This window comes from Platalea leucorodia (assembly GCF_965183815.1).
Source record: "Platalea leucorodia genome assembly, chromosome: 2".
NCBI lineage: Eukaryota > Metazoa > Chordata > Aves > Pelecaniformes > Threskiornithidae > Platalea > Platalea leucorodia.
The window spans coordinates 130,795,608-130,819,759 of NC_138824.1; the positions used below are offsets into that span (position 1 = coordinate 130,795,608).

Sequence of the window (24,152 nt, forward strand, 5' to 3'; positions counted from 1 at the left end):
CTGAAAGGAGGCTGTAGTGAGGTGGGGATCGGTCTCTTCTCTCCAGTAACAAGCGATAGGACGAGAGGAAACGGCCTCAAGCTGCGCCAGGGGAGGTTTAGATTGGACATTAGGAAAAACTTCTTCACCGAAAGGGTGGTCAAGCACTGGCCCAGGCTGCCCAGGGAAGGGGTTGAGTCTCCATCCCTGGAGGTATTTAAAGAACGGATAGATGTGGTGCTTAGGAACATGGTATAGTGAAGACTTGGCCGTGATAGGTTAACGGTTGGACTCAATGATCTTAAAGGTCTTTTCCAACCTTAACGATTCTATGATTCTATGATTCTAATAGGTGCTACTGCCTAAAGGGTGGTTATAAAGAGGATGGAGTCGGACTCTTCCCAAGACAAGGGGCGATGGGCATAACTTGCAACAGAGGCAATTCAGAGCATAATCTGGACAAAAATCCTTCCCCCAAAGCATGACTCGGTACTGGCTCAGGTGCCCAGGGAGGCTGGGAGCTCTCCATCTGTGAAAATGTACAGCAATTGCCCGGGCAATGCCCTAAGCAACCTCATCCAGCTTGGGAGTCCTGCTGGTGAGCAGGGGTTTGGATCAGAGACCTCCAGAGGTGCCTTTTCATCTACACCTTTGTGTGAGTCTGCGCTTGCCCCTCTGGCTAAGTTTGGGCACTACTGCCCACCTGAACGACACAGCAGGAAAATGGTAACCCAAACAAGGGGAAGACCACATCCATTGCACCTGAAGCTTTTGCTGAGGAGGAGAACTTGGGGTGCACTCATGGACGTCTGCATGAAGGGACACCCAGGAGGTCCTCCGATGGATGAGTTACGAGGAGGCTGCGTAGGCAGAGCCGCCCAGTTGGGTACCAGAGGGACAGGGCGAGGGACAGGCGCTGCCATAACGCCTGGTATGGGAAGCGGGTCCCGCCGGGCCCCAAGAGCCCAGCACCGACAGCCTGTCCTCCAGGAGCCACCGGGCTGGCGGGACCCGGCGGCAATGGGGACGCTCAGTAGTGTGCATTGGCCCCAGCCAGCAGAGCAGCGCCACAAGCCGAGGCCGAGACCCAGGCCTAGACCTAGACCCAGGCCTAAACCCAGGCCCAGGCCCAGGCCCAGGCCCAGGCCCAGGACCTGCCCCGCTGGCACGACCGTTGCTCCCGCGCGCCTCGTGCCCGCGAATAACCCTTGCCCCGCCCCGTCCCCCCACCCCTCCCCGCCCGGCTCTCTCCTGTCCCGCCACAGCCAATGGGAAGGCGGGCTCCGCCTCGCCTGCCTGGCCCCGCCCCCGGGCCGCCCGCCCGGGCCCCGCCCTCAGGAGCGCTTCCTCCAATCATCGGCCAGCGGGGACAGCCCCTCGCGGCACCGCCCACTCGCGGGGTAACCTTTGCCTTACTGAGCGCGGGGCCCCGCCCCGCTGCCACCTGGCGTCCAATCGGAGGCGCCGAGGGGGCGTGGCCGGCCCGGCGCAGCCAATGGGCGCGGAGGGGGCCGCGAGCGGTGCGGGGGCCGCGGTGGCTGGTGCCGCTGCCGGGTTCGAGGAGCGACCGGCCGGCGGGGCGGCCGGGGGAGAAGATGGCGGTGGCGGGGTCCGGCTGGGGCCTGGCCCGGCTGGCGGAGGCCCTGGGCTCGTCGGAGCAGGCGCTGCGCCTCATCCTGTCCATCCTGATGGGTAAGGGAGGGCAGAGGGCGCGGCGCTGGGGGGTGACGGGTCCGGCGCCCCGCCCGCCCTGGGGCTGGGCGACCCCGCCGCTCCGCCGGGGCCGGGGCCGGGCAGCGCCTTGCCGGTGCGGAGCCGCACCTGTGTCAGCGCCGCCGTGCCAGGCCACGTGTGTGCGCGGAGCCGGCGGGCCAGCCCCCCCCGCCCCCCCGCCGCCACCGGCTCCGCCACGGCCCGGCCGGCGGGGGGTGGCGGCGTGGGGAGCGCCTCGCAGCAGCTGCCGGGGTGGCGGCCCGCCGGCTCTCCCGGTGGAGAGCGGGGAGGCGGCTGTGGAGCGGGGCGGTGGGTGTCCCCGCGGGGGGCAGAGCCCGGCCTTGAGACCCGGGGAGCCACTCGCCGTGGTGCTGGCGCTCGGGAGTCCGGTTTGGGCCCGCGTCCTGAGTTCTGCGGGCGCGAGAACTTTGTTTGCAGTTGTTCCGCCGTCTTTGCCCGAGTGCCAGGTGCTGCACGGGCATCAGGTTCCCCGTGAGGGCTGCACGCTCAGGAATCTCCACAACCCCTCTGAGATGTCGCCCCGTCCCAGGGCAGGGCAGCTCCCTGCCAAGAGACGTTCTTAGCGTCTGCGGCAATCGTGCAACTATGCGAGAGCGGCATGTCATCGCGGGGACTACCAGGTAGGGCGAGCAAAGCCGGCTAGCTAAGTGACCAGAAGACCTGGGATGTTGTGCCGCGCTACACCTGCGATGTGAAGCGTGTCGCAGAACGCGTGCTGCTTATGCGTATCCAAACGTGAGATAGCTCAGTCACACGTAAAATGGTTAAGGCAGGGCTGGAGTTACGATGGGGGCTAACAACTGAGGAGGAAGTTACAGCTCCCAAAACATTACTTCAAATGTACGTATACATGCTGTCTACATAAATCCCTGCAGATGCCCAACGAAACTTTGGGTTTTGCAAGCTTTTGGTGGTGTAGTCACCTAGCAGATAGGAAATGCAAGCTTTTCTCTCAACCTAAAAGTGTATTTGAAGGGATACAGCTGCTACTGTGTGATGTGGCAGAATAAAGTTCCTTTGGCTAACTAAAAGTATGATTTTTAAAAAGGGATGCAAGAAAAGTTGTGTCACTTCATAACTGTGGTCTGGACCAGACTTATTTCTGCCCGATTCAATCTACAATGTGTAAGATCAAACTGAACCAAATCGTTCTTCAAGTCAAGGGTAGATACAGGGGATTGAACTGACTATCGTTTTGAACTTAACTTAGAAGTTAGTTATACCTAACTTCTTCTATAAAGAAAAATGTAATAGGAAACGTATACAGGACATGCACATAAGTCAGTGTGAATTAATTCCCCAGAGCTGAATGGGAAAAGTCCTGCTTTCCTTTCTCCCACGTCTGTCTCTGGTACTTTAATTAAGATCTGATTGAATTTGCTTGCCTGGCAGAAACCTAAACCAGAAGAAGCAGATAGTTTACTACCAGGTTAGTCAACTGAACCAACCAAGGGACTAGTCTGACAAGTACTGATGCAGAAAAGGTGTAAGAAAGCGTGTGTGGAGGCAGGTGCGTACAGTAGAGCGATGCCTTTGCAGAATGCACCTTGAACGTACTCTCAGAGTTCCTTCTTCCTTCTTACTAGCAATAAGCTAGAACACGACATGGGAAGGCTGTTTCCTGCTTGGTGTCCTAGGGGTGAGCAAAACCACTTACTTCTTTGAAACGAACAGCAGGTAATTATCATCTTAATGATAAGAAGAGATGCCCACTGCAGACAGTAGGTTCATTAAGTGCGTCGTTACAAACGTTTCCAGATACAGTGTTGACACCAAGCCACTGAGATGGCACAGTGTCCCTTCCTGATGTACGCCGCTGTCTATTTTCCTTCAAGTCTTCATGGATCTTTATCATTTGCATTAAAAGTCTGGGGATCAGGGACTGGGAACCCCCTCACATCTCTTTCCCCTGCATACCTGAAACGTATACCAAACCAGGAGGCCAGAGCTGCGCATTTCCTTGTCCCTTCTCCCTCGCTCAGTATCTCTTAATGACACGCAATTGGAGGCAGTACTTCAGACGGAAGGCTTAAAGGCATGCAAAACAGCCTTGCCTCTTGTTTGGTACTCTTGCAGGTCATGTAGATTGAAGCACTTAGGCAAAGAGGATTGACTCCAGCTTTCCTGCTTAATAGATGGGTAGTAAAGCATGGTACCATTACATTAAAAGGAAGCGCCAAGCACCACTCCAGAGCAGCAAGAGAGGAGAGCGAGAAGAGTTTCTTAACTCAATGCTAACATGGAAAGAAGTGTTCATTTAATTGCAGCTTAGCTTACAATCCTTTTAATGTAACTGAAAGCCTTAAGCCTGTTGGTAATGCGACTAGCACTGGTGACCACTTCGTAGGATGGCATGGGGTGTAAATGAAAGGCATTCCTAAAAGCTGGAAATGGCATTAGGACGGGCAAGGTATGGCTTTTCCTTCGCTTCCTCCCTTTCAGGTGTTTGCATGGATTCAGGAAGAAAATTATTTTTGTTGGCTGCAGCTAATACTGCTGAATTATTTCGGAACAAGACCATGAGGATGAAGGGCAGTACTCTGTTCCAAAGACGGATTGAAAAGTCGTTGCTTATTTCTCCCTCGGTGACGCAGTTTACCATCTACACCGTGCAGTTCTACTGCAACAACTGTTTCTAGGGTTTCACTGTTCGGGAGATCACCAGAAACTGGTAAAAATAGCCTTCTGCAAAAGAGGAAGAATCGCAAAGGACTTTGCAACTTCTAACATTAATTTCCGGAGAAAGCTGAATTATTGTTGAAAAAATAGCCTGAATGGACTCTCTTGATTCAGAATAAGAATGTTCACGTAGTCGTGATCTGCAATAACCAAGAGAGGTCACGTAAAACTGTTAACATTCTGCCACTACTGAAAAAAAGTTACATACAGGGGAGAATGAGAGAAGGAGAAAGGAGGAAGGAAGAGCAGCTAAGAACAAAAACTGGAGTAGTCCTAAAGGGCACCACGTTTTCTCAGTGAACAAATGAAGGTTGTAACAGCACGCTGCTGAGTACATTATGGGGATTTTAGTCACAGCTTTGTATTTAAGTCAGAGACACCTTTTATACATCCTGCAATTTTGAAGCAAAGCATACAACTAGAATAGAGTCCATTACTCGGATTGTACAAGATTAAAAACTTACTTCAGACTTCCCGTATGTGAAAATTTGCATACATGACCTTTGAAGAAATTAGGCTGCAATTTGGCAATATTATCAACAGCAGTAATACTTGAAGTATAGTTCGGGACCCTGTCATTTAGAAAATTGTGGTATGTCTAGTACATGAACGTCTGTCAATCACATGAAAATGTCTTTTGAGAGGTGTGCTCTACCTTGCATTCTTCAGTAGGTCCGGGGCCCAGCGTTTCCCCAGGAGAAACTGTCTTTAGGTCAGCATGGAAGACACCAACGGTGTAGCTCCGTACCTACAGAGGTACTTTCTAGTTGCTGTTGTACGCAGGCTGAACCAATGCTGTCCTAGCATCTCGGAGGAGAAAGGGAGGGAGCCCCTCCGGCGGTACGAAGGAGAGATGAGGGTTTCTGCACCGCTGCTCTTGTCCTCCCACGAAAGGAGACATTTCTTTCCTGCTGTCACCGCTCAAAGCGTAAGCCAGGATACAGAAGGCCTCGTGGCACTGTGTATTTAAGTCTTTACATTGATTTTTCTGTCTTGTGTGGCTGTATGATCCCAAAGAATTAAAGATGTTTATATGGCCATACTATTACACAGTGGCTTGCAAGCTACCTGGCATGTTCTGCTGCATAATATGGAGAGGGGCCAACATGCTGTTTACAGCCCTGAGCCAGAACTGACCCTGCTGATCTGCCCAGACCTGCCAGGAAAAGCGCTGGGGAAGTGTTCCCTCGTCTACAGACACAGCAGTGACCTGCAGAAAGCAACACGTTCCTGCTGAATAGGTGCCAGAAACCAGCTGCTTTGCTTGCAAGTGGTCTTATCTCCTCCTCTTCTACCTCACACTAATTTTTTTTTTACATCCTCTGCTTATTCCTGCTCTCTGCGTCCTGAAGATTTTTAGGCTCAGTGAAATTCTCCCTCTGGTCACCCATAGCTGATGACTTATTCCAAATCAAGCCCCCAGCTGGTCAGCCAAGCAAGAACCTTACTGATAGGGGAGGCAAACAACTGGTTTTAATGGGTAAGAGATGGGAGCAGTTGTAAGAGGCAGCACCATCCTGTCACAGGTGCTAAAACCCTGTCACAGAGCACTCATGTGCTGCCTTTTTTAAACTCTTAACTTCAAATACATCTTATTCCTTAAATAATAATGAAAAAAAAAAAAAGAGCAAGCTGCATAATGCTACACACTGACTGTGTCTACATTAGCAAGTAAAATGGCACAGTAGGAGCAGATCTGGAGAGCAGACTGGTTGGTGTGCAGTACCTGACGTCCTCACTACATGGGTTTTGGGCATTGACTTTGGATTTGCTTCAGGCCGGTCATACGGACTGAGCACCCATCGGAGTGCATTTTCAGTTCAGTTTCATCTGAAGAGAGCCTTGTCCGCGTGCTTTGAGAGGGTTCTGCTGTGCAAACTAAAGCACCGTAAGTGGACTTCAAAAGTACACTCCTGAGCTGAATTAAAACGCTCACGTATATGCACTCAGTGTGAAACAAGGTGTGGGACTTTTGCAGTATTGCAGACAGAAAAAGAGAATACCTTTGAAGTCAAAATATTAGGTAAGGCTTGTATTTTAACATGACTTTTTCCTGTTGTCCCCTTCCTTTTAGTTTTAGCATTCTTATAAGAAAAGGGAGACGATTGATCTGCCAGATGCTAACGAAGGTGGAGTTAACTGATCAGGAAAAGGGAGAAGAGGAAAAATAGTCTGATCTCCTCTCTTGAAGATGAAACGAAGCTAACGCATATAAAAGGAGAAATAAAGGGAGCAGAGGTTAAAAGAATTTTTCTGGTGTTCTTATTTGCAGCTTTATCTCCGGGAAAAGACAGGCATCTTAATCACCCATTCCAGAAGATGGCAAACTTGACAGCGCTATTTTTGCTTGGAATTAGTAGAACTTTCCTCCTGCCTAATCCAGCCTCTGGCTCGTTTACTTCTTTGGCTCAATTAGATTCTTGTATCTGTGGACAACCTGGGCGTCGTGCAGTGGCCCGTTACTCTCCCAAATGGCTGTGGTGAAGAAGCTGATGTCCTTTCCTTCCAGTGCCGGGGTTCTGTTAACCAGAGGTCATCCTCTTGTTCCTGTGAAGTTAAAAAAAAAAAGGGAGGAATTTATCAGCAGCAGCATGTATCCGCTAATTTGTCCCTTTTATATCAATTGCTAATTCCCTTCTATCGAAAGTCTGTCTAGAGGCAAAAATCAACTCTGCGCGCAGACTGCTTTTCAACGCCGTGGTGCATAGAGAAGGAGAATTACCTCGGATCGGGAGGTCACCTTCTGTTTTCTCCAGGAGTATGACAGCTGGTTTCCCACCTCGGTCCGCTCCGCCTGACGGAGCTGCGAAAGCGGAGTTTGGCAGACTGGGAGCTGCTGCGCGGGGTCCCTCGGCAGCAAGGAGCGGGGACTCCGGTCCCGTTGCTTCTGAATGGTAAAAGCAAAGCAGAGCAGCATCCTGCCGCTGGCGTATCCAAATGTGACAGCAAGCTTGCCGGGTGGCAACGGTAACTTCAAAAACTGCTCTCCTGCTTATGCTGTGCTGATTCAGGCTGCTTCAAGAACACCGTAGTGGAGCGGGAGTACTGCTGTTGTCATTGGTAGGAATAGCTCGTTATTTAATATAAATAGTTTACGAGTGTTCAAAAACGCACAGGCCTCAGCAGGATGGCCGTCAATATTCAGTATCCACTGCCCATTGGGGGTTAAAGTTTATATCTGCGGTGTGGAACTGCCCCAGTTGTGAAACTGAGAAAATTGCCTTGTGTGCAGCAAAACCATAACTAAATTGCAGTCCAGAGTACTAGCAAGTCGCTCTGGATATCGGAAGAGTTTAGGCTGATCTCGTGACTTTTGAACTGGAACAGCACCCAGGTACTACAAGACCGGGATTTAAAATTGTGGCTTTCTAAAAACATATATGCTGTGCTCTCTATTTGCAAGGGCTCATAATTCTTTCTCCTTCAGAGCAGCATTACCCAAACCACGATATGATCTCCTGTGTAGAGCTAAAAAGGAGTACGCATGACAGGTGAGACAGGTCTTTTAAAGAGTAGAAATGCTAGTTGGGGATGGGAGAAAACAGATAAAATTTCTGGCTTTTAGAATCTTGAGGTACATTATAGTATTCAGTCATAATTTAATTCTGTCTACAGCAATGGCTGAAGCCACAAATCAGATATTTTTTTTTCTGATGAAAATGGAAGGTTTTGCAAGATCGTACTGATTTTTGAGAGGGTGGGAAATCCTTGAAAGTGTGATTTTTTTAAAACCATAGGTGTTCACGAGCAGCAATAACCTGTGCTTTGCCTAGATTTGTGATCTGATCTCTGATTTCTGATCTGATTTCTCCCCCTTGCTCAAAAGGGGGAAACATTTTTCCAACGGTAAACCTCAGCATTTTAACTTTTGACCTAAACTGATGGTAACACTTTATAATTTTTTTTAACCACTTTCCATTTCACCAGTCTGTTGTCAGTTGTTAACATGTTTATTAAGCTTCAGCAGGAAAATCGACACGTGAAAAAAGTATCCCCATCTATATGTTTCCGCGTACAAGGCTGATATACAGTGCTACTATTTTTTTATTTTTTTTTTTAAATCATGTGAATTGCTCTAATTCTTTGAGTTACTCCTGTATTCCCCAGAGAGCCCGTGTGATGAACTCTTTGCCGATTCCCTCTTTCAGCTGGCGTTCAGGGACGGCAGAGGCACGTACCTCCGAGTCTGGTGTCAGAGCAGGAAGGGGTAGGGATGGTTTGGGTAAGGCATTTTGTAGGGAAATTTGGAGCCGCTGCTGTGGAAGGGAAGAGCAAGCTGGATGACCGTGCAGGAGCGAGGTTGCCAGGCTTTGCGGGCGAAGGGCTGTGGTATGTGGGGCTGGCCGGCCGCTCGGACCGAGAAAGCAGCCTGTGGCATGGAAACCGCCGCAGGACACAAAAGGAGGAAGGAACAGGAACAAGGAGGCAGGGAAGACCGAAAGAGGGGTGGCAAGAGGCTGAGGAAATGGGGAGCAGCAGCTCGGTTTCACGAAGCAGCAGGTACACACCTGAGTAGAGCATCCCACCGTCCAGGATCTAGAAGGGAACCCAGAAGTCCCAAACTCTGGGACTCCCTCCCAAGGGATTTGGGGGGACAGAAAGGACCTTGAAATGGCTCCAGTCATGCCTCAGCCCGTTAGCACTGACAGACTGCAATATGTGTATTTGACATAACATGACAAGAGTTTCTCCTTTCTTCTCACAGTAGTGACTAGATTTGGCCTTGCTTATTGGAAACCTTTCATCCATCAAACGCTTCTCGGCAAAATGTGCATTTCATCACCTTTTATTACTGCTCCATATAAAACATGACTACCTACTCCTACTATTACTCCATTAGTGCAAGTAGCAGAGATCTGCTACAGACTTCAGCTAGGTTAATAAGCAGTGTGGATGCCAGTATTGTGATATGTGATGAATTACCTTTTTTTTTTGGTCGAAGAGGTTGTTTTGGTTTGTTTTTAATCAGGATAAAAGAACACAAGCTTGCAAAGTAAAGCAATAAGTTATGAAATGTCAGAATTAAACTTGCTTCTGCTTCTGTCCCGCTTCAGCTTGTTGGGGACGTGCCTTTAGAAACACCAGTTGCGTGAACAGCCTTCACGTACTCATGAGATGGACAACGCTTCCTGCGTCAATATGTATTAAAACATAATATATTTATTGTCTAATATGTGGCAATGTTTATTCCGTGCTACGTGAACCTCACCTAGACGACAGAATTTAATTTACTCATGGGTTTCTGTATGGCACTTCTCACCATACTACCAGAGTGCTTCACAAATGTTTGCTTCTCACTAGAGCCACAGATGAATAATCTGGAGGCATTCCTAAATTAGACTGGGAGCTAACACGCAGAAAATGCAAGGAAAAAAATCCTTCCACGCATCTTAGCTGTTCCATATGAAATGCTTCTGACTTTGATTTTTTTCTAAACAATTACGTGCGTAGTCCCCGTGGATTTTAATTACAGCTTTGTGTGCCCCGTACTTCACAAATCAGATGCAAATCTGAAGTTAGAGAGTTAGAAAAGAAAGAGTATACTACTGGAGGTCACTTGGGGAACTCTGGTGTTCAAGTTGGTCAGCATCATGTAAGAACTCATTGAGGTGGGAGCAAGGAATGAATTTTTTAGGACAATGTAACGGTATTAACCATAAAATTCCCCCCCTTCCCTCCTTTTTTTTTTTTTTTTTTAATCTAGCTTCTTGCCACATTCACTGTATTTGTCATAGAATTTGGAAATGAATCGGAGACTAAAATCTGATTCATGTATTTCAGCATTATCCATCTCATGTATTGAATGAGGCCAGAAACTGTAATCCTGGAATTTCTTGCACTTCAATGTCAACTTTGATATAATAACTTTCCTGTTAAAGTATTTGCTTCTGTATAATATAAAGAGTAAGTCATCTGGCATCTATCCCTCAAGCTGGAAATACAGTATCAGGAATGTACACCGTGACCTGTGTTGATGATGTATCTGTGTAAAGTACATGTTCCTAGTAACACGTTCAAGAAAGCTGTAACCTGGACCATTACCAATGCTTGTCTACACTAATTTACGACTCATTCACCTTTTTTTTTTTTTTCTTCTCTACTCAGGATATCCTTTTGCCTTGTTCCAGCGCTATTTCCTCTTCCAGAAGGAGACCTACCTCATTCATCTCTACAATGTGTTCACAGGACTCTCAATTGCTTACTTCAATTTTGGTAAGATGAGTTTGGGAAGAGAGAGCTGCCTGGCCCAGGGCGTGCTGTGGTTTGGGAGGACCTATAATGGGAAAATGTCATTTCTACTTCATCTCTCTCTCTCTTTCCCTCCTCCACAGGGATGCAGTTCTTTCATTCCCTGTTATGTGTGCTAATCCAGTTCCTCATACTGAGACTTATGGGTCGCACAATCACTGCCGTCTTCACCACGTTCTTCTTTCAGATGGTAAAACTCTCTTTCTTACTGCATCGGTTTGTAGAAAGGAGCCCTCTGTTCAGTTTTGCACTTCCCAGTAGCAACTGTGGGTGGAAAAGTGGAGACAGATCAAAACCAGCTGGAGGAATTAGTCTGAATAACCCAAACAATGGTTTCTTTCAGACATACCTTATGGCTGGATATTACTTCACAGCCACGGAGCATTATGACATCAAGTGGACAATGCCACATTGTGTCTTGACGCTCAAGTTGATTGGTGAGTGACACCTCCTTTCTATCTCTTGCACTCTGCAAGCCGTGCCTCAGGGAAGAGAGGACTGCTTGTTCAGCCCACCCAGCCCATCCCAGGGCTTCAAATAATTGTTTCTCACCTCTAGGTCTGGCCATTGATTTCTACGATGGAGGAAAAAATCCGGTGAGTAAGACACCATTTCTCCTTCACTCCTCATCCCCTCTTCCGTGCCGTTCCAGTGAGCTAGGAGTCAGAAAAATCAAGTTCAAAGGATGCGAGTTGGCAAGCTGCATTCATTGTTTGGTAAAAGCCGTAGCTGAGAGGGAAGCATCTGAGTGTCTGAGGACACAGAATTCTGGAGTGGAAAGAACCAATTTTGAACAGAGACAGTAGTGATTAGAGATTGAAAGTTGTTTCAATCATGTCAGAATGTTATTCTGCCCCCTTCCAAATTCCCCACCATCTCCTTCCCCCAAATCTGTTGCTTTAGATTCCCAGTCCCCAATGCTCTGTGTCTTGTAGGTAGCGTACCTTTAACTTGCAGACCATCAGCACTGGATCCCAGTTCCCATCTTCCTTTCCTTTGTTTAATCCTACCATATCCTTGTGAATGGTTGCCCTTTATCATTTGTTAGGGCCCTGTTTTTAGAGCAGATGAAACAGGGAGGGAAGCACGATGTGTGGCAGAGGGCAGAACACTTGCTACAGTCTCTTAATCCCGCTTCAAGTATTTGCATTCCCCATCTCCTGTTTGGGGCCTGACCCAGTCTTTAGCATCTGTGGAATCACTGCTGACTGCAAGAAAGCAAGGTTGAGCTGAAATTTCCTAAGCTGAAGTTTCAAGTCTTTAAAGACAATGAATTCTTGCATCAAGAAGTAGGAATTATAGGACGATAAGTTCTTGGGAGAGTACATGCGATTGCAGTCGGGGACTGGAATAGGTCAGATACAGTGCCTTTACTATACCTGCTATGCTGGCAGGGATGCAGGTCAATAGATCCCTTCCGTGTTTTGAGCTTATTTGGGAATAGAGATCTGTGCAACTGGTCTCAACCATTGGATCTTGTTGGTATTTAGAGGGGGTAGGGACAGAGAGGGCTGGGGAAGAGGAATGGATGTGAAATACAAAGTGGAAAGTTCCATATACATGGAGAGCAAGAACTGAGACCATTAAGGAGGCAGGCTGAGAACATAACATCCAGAGCTAGTATGAGATCCCCTAGGATGATGTTAATGCCACTCCCTTTGGTGCAGGAGTTCCTGACCCTTGAGCAGCGGCGATTTGCTGTCCGGGGAGTTCCTACCTTGCTGGAGGTCTCAGGATTCTCCTATTTCTATGGTGCCTTCATGGTGGGGCCTCAGTTCTCCATGACAGACTATCAGAAACTGGCAAGGGGTGAGATGACTGACGTTCAAGGCCAGAGACCCAATAGGTAATAAAAAGCCACTTAGCTCGCCTTCCTAAGATCCCAGAATGCTGAATCCTCCACATGTTCCCTGCAGCAGAGTGCCTTCTAACCTGGACGCTGAAGCACTGTGACCAAAAGTGATGTATAAGACAAGGCAGTCTTTCAAAAGTTACTCGTAACTCTCTGCGTAATGTCCTAGCATCGTTCCAGGGCACGAACGTCAACAACCATTTGACATCTTTAGTACAGACTCGGTCCCAACCTGGTAATGTTAGCGTCCCAACCTGGTAACGTTAGCATCCCAACTTCCAAACGGAGGCATCTGCTGCAGCGGAACATGGTGACTCCCCATCGCTACCTCCCCTACCTCCTCTTCTCCACTGCTGTTTTTAAAATTATGAGTTTGACAGTCTCTTTCCAAGGCTTTTCTTTGACCTTCATATTTTTCTTTCTCAGTTTTGTGCCTGCTCTCAAGCGCCTGAGTTTGGGTCTCTTGTTTCTAGTAACCTATACCTTGTCAAGCCTGTACGTCTCTGATGAATACCTCATCTCAGATGATTATATGGTATGTATTCATTTGGCAGTCCTGGGGTGTGGAAGAAATCCACTCCTCTGGTGGGCGCTGGATCTACAAGAGTGGATTTTTTTATTTTTTATTTTTTTTAGTTTTGCCTCAATTTAAAAATAGGATAAGTCAGCAACTAGTGATAAGCCTTTCCACAACTGAATTGGCTTTACTGCCTGTCCTGTGGATTCTGTTTGATGCAGAACAGGAATGTGTTAAGCTGACCCAAACCAAATGAAAACTTTTACAAATAGCGAATTAATCTTAAATGCTACTGTTGTTTTCGGAAACCTAACATATGTATTTTGTGGCCTTTTAATGACCTTCCATTTAACCATTACATGCAAAGAACTTCACTAGAGTAACTTGCAAGGCTTACCAGAACCTTTGAGGTTCTTAGAAAACTCTTAACAAGTAATTCCTACCTGCAGATTATCAGTGCTTCTGTGTCAGTATGAATAAACAAGGGTGTAAATTCCGCAGGGATTATGCTCATCCCAGAGTCTTCCCAAAGTACCTATTTCAGTACAGCCAAATATGACCAACGAAAGGAGAATGATGTGTAAATTTTCATAAGCCTGGCACTCCAGTCCATGTAGCAGTCTCAACGCACACATCAGATTAAAACAAAAGACACTGATGAGATCTCATCCACCTTGTCTCGTTATTGCCACTCGACTCCATTTTTAATGTTTACTCTATTTCACTCTTATCTCTGCAGGAGAAGCCCTTCTGGTTCCGTTGTGGTTACATATTGATCTGGGGCAAAATTATACTCTATAAATACGTAACCTGCTGGCTTGTTACGGTAAGTCTAGATATTGTTCCAGAAACAAAAGACAAATGAACAAAGGTAGCACCTTTGCAACTACTTAATATGCTCTTGGACTCAGCGCTAAATGGAAGTAATCCAAATATCTGGAGATCAGAGTGGGTCACTATAGCTTGCTTTGAGTTAGCAAAGGCTAACTAACTAAAAAGCAGGCTGTTTTTAATCTGTTCGTTCCATCTGCAGTGGTATCTCTCCACTCAACACAGCGAAGAGTCAGAGCTTCCCCAGCTCTGCCTTTCCCAAAAAAAGGGGCAATGGTTTCCTCTCATCTTTCTTGTGAATCTTTTTCTATAGGAAGGTGTCTGCATCCTTGTTGGTCTGGGGTACAATGGGAAGGACCAAAGTGGAAAGCCTTTGTGGGATGCCTGTGCCAACATGAAGATCTGGCTGTACGAGACAACCCCTTTGTTCACAGGGACCATTGCTTCTTTCAACATCAACACCAACGCTTGGGTGGCCCGGTGAGCAGGACAAAATTCCCCTTCTATAATGTGTCGGTAACGTCTGTCAGCAGAAGCAAGATCCTAGGCTGAGAGGGGGCACTAGAGGAAGAATCTGCCAGTCTTCAGGTCTTTCTTACACGCTTTCTTCCACGTTTTGCTGCTGTCCCATTTGACCCAGGTTACTGGGTTAGACGGATCTTTTCATTCGATCTAGAAGGGCAGTTCATTAATACAGGCAAGCAGTTGATGGCAGCAGGAGGGCAGAGGCTAGGACGCTCCCTGTGCAATGACTCAACCGGGTTTTGCTTCGACACACGCTGGGGGGCAAAATTGAATTGTAGAACACCTTCATTTCTGGGTGCGTTGTCGGATGAACCACTTCACATTAGCCGGGATTTCTTTAAGGCAAGGGCTGAGGTGCCTTTTGCCCCGGTGAGGGGAGCTGTGTTGCCGTTTCCGTCACCACGGGGTGTACAAAGGCGTACGGTCTCCTGGGCCCTGCACCTCTGACACGGAGAGGACGGACAATAAACTAGAAGCACTTTGTTTCTTTTCTGCTCTAGCTACATCTTCAAGCGTCTGAAGTTCCTGGGTAACAAACTGCTGTCACAGGCACTGGCACTGTTCTTCCTGGCCATTTGGCATGGGCTGCACTCTGGCTACCTGGTGTGCTTTCAGATGGAGTTGCTTATAGTCATCGCTGAAAAACAGGTGAGCTTTGTCTGACTTAACCAGAACGGGGTGGCCTGCATTAGCCTTTCCCCATGCGTCTGGAAACTGCCATGCTGAAGGCTTTGCTTGGATTAAATATGAAAAAGAGCTGCTCACTTTGGAATTGGTGTTCAAACACGATACAGTTCTGTTCTCAAGAGTTCAGTAGGTTACTGGCTTCTGCACGGGCCAGCCGTAAATTTACTGGAGAAGCTGACAGGAAGAAAAGTGGAGAACTTGGCATATGAGTAGAGGGCAACTGAAGTGCGTGGCAGCTGGCAAGGCTGGAGGACAAGCACGTGAGCTGAATGCCTCTGCTAAATCTCCCAGTACTGAGAGAACAATATTCCATATTTAAACTTTTTTTTAAATTAAAACTTTGAGCAGGATGGGGTACTTTTAGCTACTTTTTTAGACTGACTGCTTACTGAAATTCATTTTACACAGCTGGATAGATACTTTGGCCCCAGCGCCTGTGTATATAGCCATAGGACATCCAACTGAGGAGAATTCTGGTTTTTTTCTCTCTATTAGGTCATAAACCTCGTTCGGGACAGTCCTCTCCTAAGCACTTTGGCCTCCATCACTGCCTTGCAGCCCATCTTCTACGTGCTGCTGCAGGTGAACCACTGGATGTTTATGGGTTACTCTCTGGTGCCATTTTGCCTTTTCACCTGGGACAAATGGATGAAGGTACTTAGCAGCCACGTACAGACAACCCATCCTTTTCCCTCCCTGCCTTCTCGTATGTTCTTGGCTCAAAGCTGCTTGCTGATCCTTAAACTTTTCTCTTTACAGGTGTACAGGTCTATTTATTTCCTCGGCCACGTGTTGGTCTTCACCCTATTATTGGTGTTGCCTTACATTCGCAGGTTATTTGTGCCACGAAAAGAAAAACTAAAAAAAGCAGAATAACAGCCAAAAGGTAAGGCTGTACGATGTGGAGAGAATCCCACACTCGGCCTAGGAGGTGAAGGGGGGCAGCAGTTACATCCCAAGGTGAAAGGCAACCATAAAAACAACCGACACGAATCTAGCGCTTTTCTCTGTTTCAGATTGTACCACCTGTGCATTCGTAGGAGTCGATTTAACACTCCAGAAGCAACGCATCACCTGCCAAGTTTGCTGTGTTGAAGTACGACTTTTTTTCAACGCGAGGAGGGGGAAAGAGAAAGCACAGGGTCAGAGACCCGAAAGGAGGGGAACGGAGGAAGCCTCCTTCCAGATCCTCCACCTTCTGTATGTTGCCTTATCTCTCTGCCGCCCTCCCGCGGACACTCGTGTCTCTCTGCTGGTATCAGATGATTGTAAAACACTCAACGCAAGCACTGTATCGGATTGGAGCCACCTTCTGACTTTTCTACGTTTGTCATCCGAGATAAAAATTGCTCCTGGTCTTTTTCATATCGGCTTCAGCTCCTTTCCTCTTGGGTGCTTCGGTGCGGGAGTGTGAACTGTCGCACGCCACTCACTACAGGACTGAGTCACTTCAGCTGCAGGGCGAGCAGGGCACAGCTAAGAATTGTTCAGTTCCATGACAAATTTGGGCTGAGTCCCTGCTATAAAGGGATCAAGCCTGCCCACGTATTAAACATGAGAAAGTAAAATACACAAGCACTCTTATCAAAAGTAACCTTTAATAGGAGGAAAAAAGGTTGGTGGGGCAGTCCGTTTCGAGTCTCATTGCTCCAGAAGCTACAAGGATGAAATTGAAACCTTTTTCCTTCGAGGAGCCCAAAGTTGCACCAGGTCCACACGTCAGTAAAAGAGCTTCTCCAGGATGTGGAGTCACTGTACAGGAGTCCACCGTGACAGCAGTAGCAGAAGCTCATACTACTCCCCAAACTTCCTCAAAGGCAGTAGTAATTTTAGCACATGTCAGGGCAGCAGAGAGGGGATAGTTGCTGATGGAGACTGTCTTTTCTGTGTAGTCAACATTGACCTAGAGGAAGAGAGAGGAAAAAAAAAAAAAAAAAAATCAAGCTACAAGTTTTCACTTAGTCCCATCTGTCTCCATTGGGGGGAGAGGCACAGTATTTCTCCGAGGCTGAGCAGAGCCACAATAAAACACAGCAGGACAACTGCCAGCCCTCACTAGTGCCCTCTCGCAGGAGGGAGAAAAGTCCCTAGTGTTGCAGCGTTGGGCCTTTTTTTTTTCTTTACAAGCCTACCTGGGGGGAAAAAAGAGGGGGCGGGACAGGGGGAACCAAGCAAAAAAAGTGCAGAAGGGAAGAAAAAAACCACCCATGCTCAGAACAAGACTGATAAAGATTTTTACAGCTCTAAGTAAGGCACACATACACGCACTTACCGAACCATGGGCAAAAGCTCCCACCACAATGGCAACTGGCTCTGCTGTAGGAACCAGTTCACGCAGATCTGACACCTTTGGAACTGCAAAGGAGGTACCTATCTTCATACAGCCCACAGGGAGATGATCACTGACTGGATTTTTAATCACCTACAGGAAGCAGAAAGTTAATAGGGGTGCAGAGGTAAGAGACCCTGCCACATAGCTAAGTCCTTGGTTTGTTTAAAAAAAAAAAAAAAAAAAATCACTCCTACATCACAAGCTGCAAAGGAGGAATGTTGCGCCATTACCTGTGAACAGTCAACAAATGTTTACCTTCAACAGTTTCTGAGGCCCATCAGCTGCTCGAACGCTGAGCTTATGCAGCAACTGAACTGACGAGAGAAGAAAATTCGTTAAGCTCTCTATTCTTTTGCCAGAGGAATCCTGTCCTCTACCTAGTGGCCAGAACTAAAGTAGACAAAAAGGTCTATCTTTAGAGTTCCCTGCACCTTCTAAAGCAGTCCTACGAAATATTGATCAGCCAATTATTTTGCTGCTGGCATAGTCTCCTGCAGGCCCTCCCCACTGTGCTAAGGGACACACAGTTGGTCTACGCACCCTGGAACTCACAAAAAGACACTTTTATTTCTCTGCTCTTTTCTCACTTTCACATTTTTAAGGTTGGTGCAACTTTTTGACTTTCCCCAAAATTCTTCTACTCTTAACCGCCTTCCTGCATTATTTTGTGGCTGGTATAAAGTTTGAACCACTTACCCATAAGACCACAGAATCGATCAAAAGTTCTTGGGATTCTGGTTTGGGGATTGACTTCGATTAGAACATTCTTCTGGGTATGGATATAAACCTGCAGGAGACCAGCCCGGTTCAGGGGGCTATCCATGAGCATCAGGAGACTCTGAAATAGAAAAACACGCAGTAGTGGAAGTAGAAAAGGTGCCAGAGAGAGGACTCATAGAAAACTTGAGGGTTAGGCCCTATGAACGCAGAAGGGACCGATGCTGAGGCAGAAAGGAGTTCATCTGGCTGTGCGAGCTCTACCATCACGCTGAGAGAAAGCGATCCCACATCCAAATAAAGATTATTACTAAACTTACAGCCCACGAGCACAGCGGGTAAGGCCAAACTCAGCCCCGTTCCAGGGGCACAAGCAGACCCCCAGACGGAGGGACAGCCTCCCTCAAGCCGCCGGCCCCGCCGCAGACGCCGCCCGGGTGCAGCCGGTACCTGGTGGGTGATGTCGGGCCGCACCTCCCCGGGGTCCCGGCCGTTCCGCAGCAGCAGCGCCTTGTGCTTATCGCAGTTGAGGAGCTCGAACGTTTTCCCCACCTAGGGCCAAAGCACGGAAAGGTGGGCAAGGCCGCCCGCCGCCGCCGCCTTCGGCCCGGCCGGACCCCCCCCGCCGCCGCCCGCACCTTCACGGTCTCCAGACTCGCCCCCTCCAGCACCACCACGAGCCGCCGCGACCCACGGGGCCGCTTCGCCTCCAACGAAGCGTCTTCAGCCGCTGCCGCCTCCTCCTCCTTCTCCTCCCCCTCTTCACGATGCCGCCTGGGCGCCGCCATTTTGTTACCGCCGCACCGCGCGGCACCGGGCACGCGGCACCGGGAGCCCCGCCCCCAGGCCGCGCCCCCCCCGGCCACCGCCCCTACCCAAGATGGCGCCTGGGGCGCTCCCGTTATCTCGCTCCGGCCGGACCCACTTCCGGAGGGCAGAGCGGCCCGGCCGGAAGGCGGCGGCAGGGCGGGAAGGGGCGGTAGCGCCTCTACGCGCCGCGGTTTCCCGCCGGAGCGCCTTGGCGGCGGCAGCTTCCGGTGTCCTTCCCGGCGGGGAGCGCGGCGCGGCGCGGCCATGGCGCAGAACCTGAAGGACCTGGCGGGGCGGCTGCCGGCCGGGCCGCGCGGCGTCGGCACCGCCCTCAAGCTGCTGCTGGGCGCCGGCGCCCTGGCCTACGGCGTCCGTGAGTCCGTCTTCATCGGTGAGTCCCCCTCGCTTCCCCCCCACCCCCCTCCCCCGGTTCCTCCGCCTCCCGCGCTGACCGTCCCGCTTTTCTCCTCAGTGGAAGGCGGGCAGCGGGCCATCTTCTTTAACCGCATCGGCGGCGTCCAGCAGGACACCATCCTCGCCGAGGGGCTGCACTTCAGGTAGGGCCCAGCACCCCCGTCCCCAGCCCGGCCTCGGCCGCTGCGGCTGCCCCCGCCGTGCTGATCGCCCCGCCTAACCGGCCTCCCGCCCCTCGCAGGATCCCCTGGTTCCAGTACCCCATCATCTACGACATTCGAGCCCGGCCACGGAAAATCTCCTCCCCCACCGGTTCCAAAGGTGAGAGCGGCCCCGCGGACCGGCCGCGGTGGGGTGGGAGGGAGCAGGAGTCCGCCTGCGGCGCTGGCCCTGCTCACGTCTCCCTCTCCTCTCCAGATTTGCAGATGGTGAACATTTCGCTGCGGGTTCTCACACGCCCCAACGCTGCAGAGCTGCCCAGCATGTACCAGCGCCTGGGCCTGGACTACGAGGAGCGAGTCCTGCCTTCCATCGTTAACGAAGTGCTCAAGAGCGTGGTAGCCAAGTTTAACGCTTCGCAGCTCATCACTCAGAGAGCCCAGGTGAACTTTTCTGGAGGAGGCTTACCCTCAGATTGCAAACAGCTAGTGCATACAAGGAATGTTATAACAGCTGAAGGATAAATACGTTAGGCTGGTAGATGGTGCATCCAAACGGAAAGGGTGCGGAACTGTATCCCGCTTACAGTCTGATTCCGATACAAATGCAAATACTAAGGCTGTACCACTAGCTTCCGAGAAGAAAATCGGATTCGTTGGTATATAGAGTGCCAAACTGCACCGTAACGTAGCGATGGGGGAGGGAGAGCTGATTTACAGCATAGTCCACAGGTAACAGTAGAACTGGTTTTAAAAAAAATAATTAGCTGGCGCTTCATGGGTCTCAGAAGAGCTGTCAGAGCAAATTAAACAGTTTTAAAGGATCTGAAAAGCAAAATGGATGAGCAGTTAAAGCAGTAAACTTTCAGTGATGGGTGCTACAGAAGGGTAGTAAATATTTCTGTTTAGAAAAAGATCAGAGAGTAATCTGGGCAGGTTGCAAAATAATAGAAATCTTTAGCGTGTAAAAGCCTATACCTGAAAGTTTGTGTTCTGATAATTTGATTGCCAGGGATTCTGAGAATATCTGTCACAGCTGAGGGAGAGAGAAGCTGCTGATCTTCTTTTAAAAGGCTTTAGAGGAGACCCCGCGTGAGACTGCTAAAGAGGATAAGTTGTCAGAAAGATGAAATACAAAGCATCTCTTAACTAATTGCTGATCCAGGACAAAAAAGGAGAGAATGGAACTAAGCGTCCAGGTCTTGTTGCGAGAACTGATCTGCAGGGACTTCAGGGTTTTGTGCTAGGCCGCGTGCTGTGCACTGAAGGGATTTGTTAATGATCTTGTATAAAGAGAATGAGTGAAGAGGCAGGATGTGACAGCAAAGAAACAATGTCTGCAAGGGATGTAGGCTTACCAGAAGTGAAAGACTTGGGTATCTCTGAAATTTCTGAACAAACTGACTTGAATTTGCCTTTTTGTCATATATTCATCTACTGTTCGTGACTGTGAAGTTATGCGTATTGAAGCAGTTGATAATCAGAAGAAAATGAAGTGGCTTTACGTAGTTACGTGCTCGCGGTTCACTCCGTAAAGGATTCTGGCATCATTTTAGAATTCTGCTCAGAAACAGCTGCAATAAAAACAAAAGCAAACGCTAGACTGGTCAAGGACGTGATACTGTGGCAATAATTTCTATTTAAGTCAGGCTTGTCAGCCTGTCTGAAAAAAATACTGTCAAGTTAAAGGTAACTCAGAAATGAGTAAAATAAATCAAAAATCTACCAACGACACTCATCCAAAGAGACTAAAAAAAGTGGAGTAGCCACACTAGACAATTAGCCACAGTAATTAAGAGACATTTTATGTCTACAATGTGTAGCAGTAGTCTTTATTTTCTTAATCTGAATACAAATACGAGGAGACAGTCAGACTGCAAACAGTGGCAAATTCAAGATCTAGAAGGAAATGCTTATTGCCAAAACACGCGTAGGAACTGTGGAACTAGGTGTGACAGGATGTGAAAGCGAAAAAACTTTAAAGATTTTTTTTATTGTTGCACTATTAATTGTATATTTAAGTAATAACTATAAATAAGCTGTAATATACTTTTGAAAATGCGGTACGTAGCTACAGATACGCAGCATGACTTAGAGGCGACAGATTCAGAGATGGTATTTAAGGTCCGTGGTTCAGGGTTTGTTTAAGGCAACGTCACTCTGGGGCCCGATGTGAATGAACTGCGAAGAGCAGTTGTGCTTCGCTTTCGGAGTGGACAGGAAGCGAGAAACAGCCTGTGTTTGGTGCTCCTTTTGCTATATTTGTGTTTCAGGTCTCTCTGCTCATTAGGCGAGAATTGACAGAGAGAGCCAAGGATTTCAGCCTCATCCTGGACGATGTGGCTATCACAGAGCTTAGCTTCAGTCGTGAATACACAGCAGCGGTGGAGGCTAAGCAAGTGGGTGAGTTCAATTTATGCCTGGGAAGGGTGGATTGCCCTTGCCTTTTCATTGAATTATTAAACAAGGAAGCAGAATTTGGGCTAGCGTGTCATTGTTTTTGCATTGATGCAGCTGCGGAGTTCTAAATCTCAGCCTCCATAGTAAAGGAGCTAAACAGGTTATTTCACAAGTGTTATCAGAAAACTTTGGGTCATAGCTAATGGGATAGCGCGTCAGGGGGACTGGGTTCCCGGGACTGTAGGGTTCCTTTTCAGACTGGGACTCTATCACTTACTATGGGAATTACGTTTAGAGGGTCTGGATGCTGTTGATTTTATTTAAGAAAAAGTAAAGCACGCTTAGATACATTTCTTATTTGTGGATATGGCCCCAGAATGCTCTCAGTTCTTTCGGAAGCGGAGCCCTCAATCCTGGAGGAGGTGGAGGGCTCTGAAAATGGGATCTGCTTCAAATGCTTTTGGCCGTTCTCTCTGCAGCCCAGCAGGAGGCACAGCGCGCGCAGTTTCTGGTGGAGAAGGCCAAGCAGGAGCAGAAGCAGAAGATTGTTCAGGCTGAAGGGGAAGCTACGGCTGCCAAGATGATATCCTGCTTTGGGAGTTTTTGTGGGATGTGGCTTGTGAGCTTGACAGTCCTGAGAATCTGTCACGTTGGGCTCACGCTTAGGAGAGTGTTACCAGGTGATAGCTTCAAGTAGGTCTCTAATTTTTTTTTTTCCCCCTACAGTTGGCTGGAGTGAGGTTACAGGTCAGAGCAGAGAAGGCCGTGAGCCTTCACTCCCTGTTCTAAGGTTTGACTTTTATTGTGACCATAATCCATAACGTTGTTCTTGATTTGGGGAAGTAAAAATATGCCTGCCCAAAGGCCCACGTTATTGGGATAGAGGTTGCTAAGATATTTGATGATATGGCTTAGGAAGAATTCCTTGAGGGTAGGCAGCTTCTGCTAGCAGGTTTTTCCTTAACTTTTGCTCCCCTGTACCTCGGTGAAGCTCTCAGCAGGAATCCAGGCTACATCAAGCTACGTAAGATCCGAGCGGCTCAAAACATCTCAAAAACGGTGAGCAACGAGGCACAGACTTTCCTTTGTCCTTCTGCTGTCCTTGCGCTGTCCTCCCAGCCCAGTGGCCACATGATGAATTTAAGGCGAATGTGACCTGCCCCGTCCTGATCTTTGTTCCTGCCCAACCCTTTTCTGCTCAAGTAGAGCTTAAGATTTAGCTTGCGATGATCGGCAATTAGATGGGAGGCTAGGAGTTCATGCCCTCCATGTGACAAGGCCAGATCCACATCAGATTCCATCACCCACACTCGGCTGCAGCCACCAAAAGCTCCTGGTTTCCTGCAGGCTGAGAAAAGGGAACAGATAACTGTGGGATCGAAGATCTGTCTGACAGGGAGACAGAATGAGCTCTTCTTTCCGAAAGTCTGATGGCGCTGGGATGGGAAGTCAGGAAGTTACAGAGTTGTTTTGGGGAATAGCATTGATTTAACCGAGATCTTAAATGAATAAAAGAAGACTGCAGTATCTGGAGGGGGAGATAGGTTCTTTATTAGTGCTGTTCCTCCATGAGCATTTATACTGCTTTATGCCGTCCCTGTAATGGATTTTTTTTTTTTTTCAGATTGCTGGCTCGCAAAACCGTGTGTATCTCGCAGCAGATAACTTGGTACTGAACCTGCAGGATGAGGGCTTCACCAGGTAAAGGCGCCAGGGGGCTGGATTTATCGGCCCCCTACCTGTGAAGCTGGTCCTCTTTCTGGAGCTCCCTCGGGATCTTTTCTCTGAGAGGAGCCTGATGCCAGAGGACACAGCCAAGTAGGGAGCAGTCTTACTTACTGTGGAAATGGAGATTTTTATTAAATCTAATCAATTTACTCTTGTTTTTCTTCCTTTTTCCACCCCCGCTTACTGCATCTCCTGACACACAGAGGAAGGTAAGGCACTGTTTATTTGGATCCTTTTGTTAGCACTTAGAACAAGGGTGGTGATGTTTGCTTGGGATGTTTCTGGCTTGGACCTTTCCGGCCACAGGAAGTTTATTCCATCTCTACCTCAGTTCCCATTTGTGATGTGAAGCTTGAAGCCTTCCTTGCAGGGCCCCCACAAACATCTACCTCAAGTAGGAGGTACTGTGTGGCTGGAGCTCTGTGTGCGTGTCCCGTAAGGAACCTTGCACGGGGAAGGCAGGAGTAACTGAGGAGCGTCGTCTGCGTACGCAGGGCATCCTGTGTTTACGGCAAAGAGAGCTGTAAGAAGGCAGTTCAA

The 24,152-nt window shown here is 48.5% G+C and overlaps 3 protein-coding genes across 5 annotated transcripts; 2 read left to right on the forward strand and 1 right to left on the reverse strand.

The window, feature by feature from the left end:
- Positions 1 to 1,474: 1,474 nt before the first annotated feature.
- Positions 1,475 to 16,418, forward strand: LPCAT3 (lysophosphatidylcholine acyltransferase 3; the record flags this gene model as incomplete). The annotated part of the gene is given in 14 exon segments (XM_082304898.1): positions 1,475 to 1,516; positions 1,518 to 1,671; positions 10,498 to 10,605; positions 10,725 to 10,831; positions 10,985 to 11,078; positions 11,200 to 11,237; positions 12,309 to 12,487; positions 12,920 to 13,028; positions 13,750 to 13,836; positions 14,155 to 14,321; positions 14,867 to 15,014; positions 15,549 to 15,707; positions 15,813 to 15,939; positions 16,070 to 16,418. Coding segments are annotated over 13 exon segments (1,509 nt in total). The 3' UTR covers positions 15,930 to 15,939; positions 16,070 to 16,418.
- Positions 16,419 to 16,632: 214 nt separating this feature from the next.
- Positions 16,633 to 18,953, reverse strand: EMG1 (EMG1 N1-specific pseudouridine methyltransferase). 2 transcript variants are annotated; one of them, XM_082304899.1, is made up of 6 exons: positions 18,741 to 18,953; positions 18,553 to 18,654; positions 18,082 to 18,223; positions 17,641 to 17,699; positions 17,326 to 17,475; positions 16,633 to 16,956 (listed from the first exon to the last, which is right to left on the reverse strand). In XM_082304899.1, the coding sequence occupies exons 1-6, from the start codon at positions 18,888 to 18,890 to the stop codon at positions 16,843 to 16,845; spliced, it is 717 nt and encodes a 238-aa protein (XP_082161025.1). In that variant the 5' UTR covers positions 18,891 to 18,953; the 3' UTR covers positions 16,633 to 16,842. The 2 variants fall into 2 exon arrangements, with proteins under 2 accessions (XP_082161025.1, XP_082161026.1); XM_082304900.1 differs by lacking the exon at positions 18,553 to 18,654.
- Positions 18,954 to 19,137: 184 nt separating this feature from the next.
- On the forward strand, positions 19,138 to 23,840 carry PHB2 (prohibitin 2; the record flags this gene model as incomplete). 2 transcript variants are annotated; one of them, XM_082304880.1, is made up of 9 exons in its annotated part: positions 19,140 to 19,303; positions 19,385 to 19,469; positions 19,568 to 19,647; positions 19,744 to 19,928; positions 21,758 to 21,887; positions 22,364 to 22,467; positions 22,866 to 22,943; positions 23,509 to 23,585; positions 23,816 to 23,840. In XM_082304880.1, exons 1-9 carry the CDS (start codon positions 19,177 to 19,179, stop codon positions 23,823 to 23,825), a joined length of 876 nt encoding a protein of 291 aa, XP_082161006.1. In that variant the 5' UTR covers positions 19,140 to 19,176. The 2 variants fall into 2 exon arrangements, with proteins under 2 accessions (XP_082161007.1, XP_082161006.1); XM_082304881.1 differs by lacking the exon at positions 23,816 to 23,840 and having other exon boundaries at positions 19,138 to 19,303; positions 23,509 to 23,589.
- Positions 23,841 to 24,152: the final 312 nt, after the last annotated feature.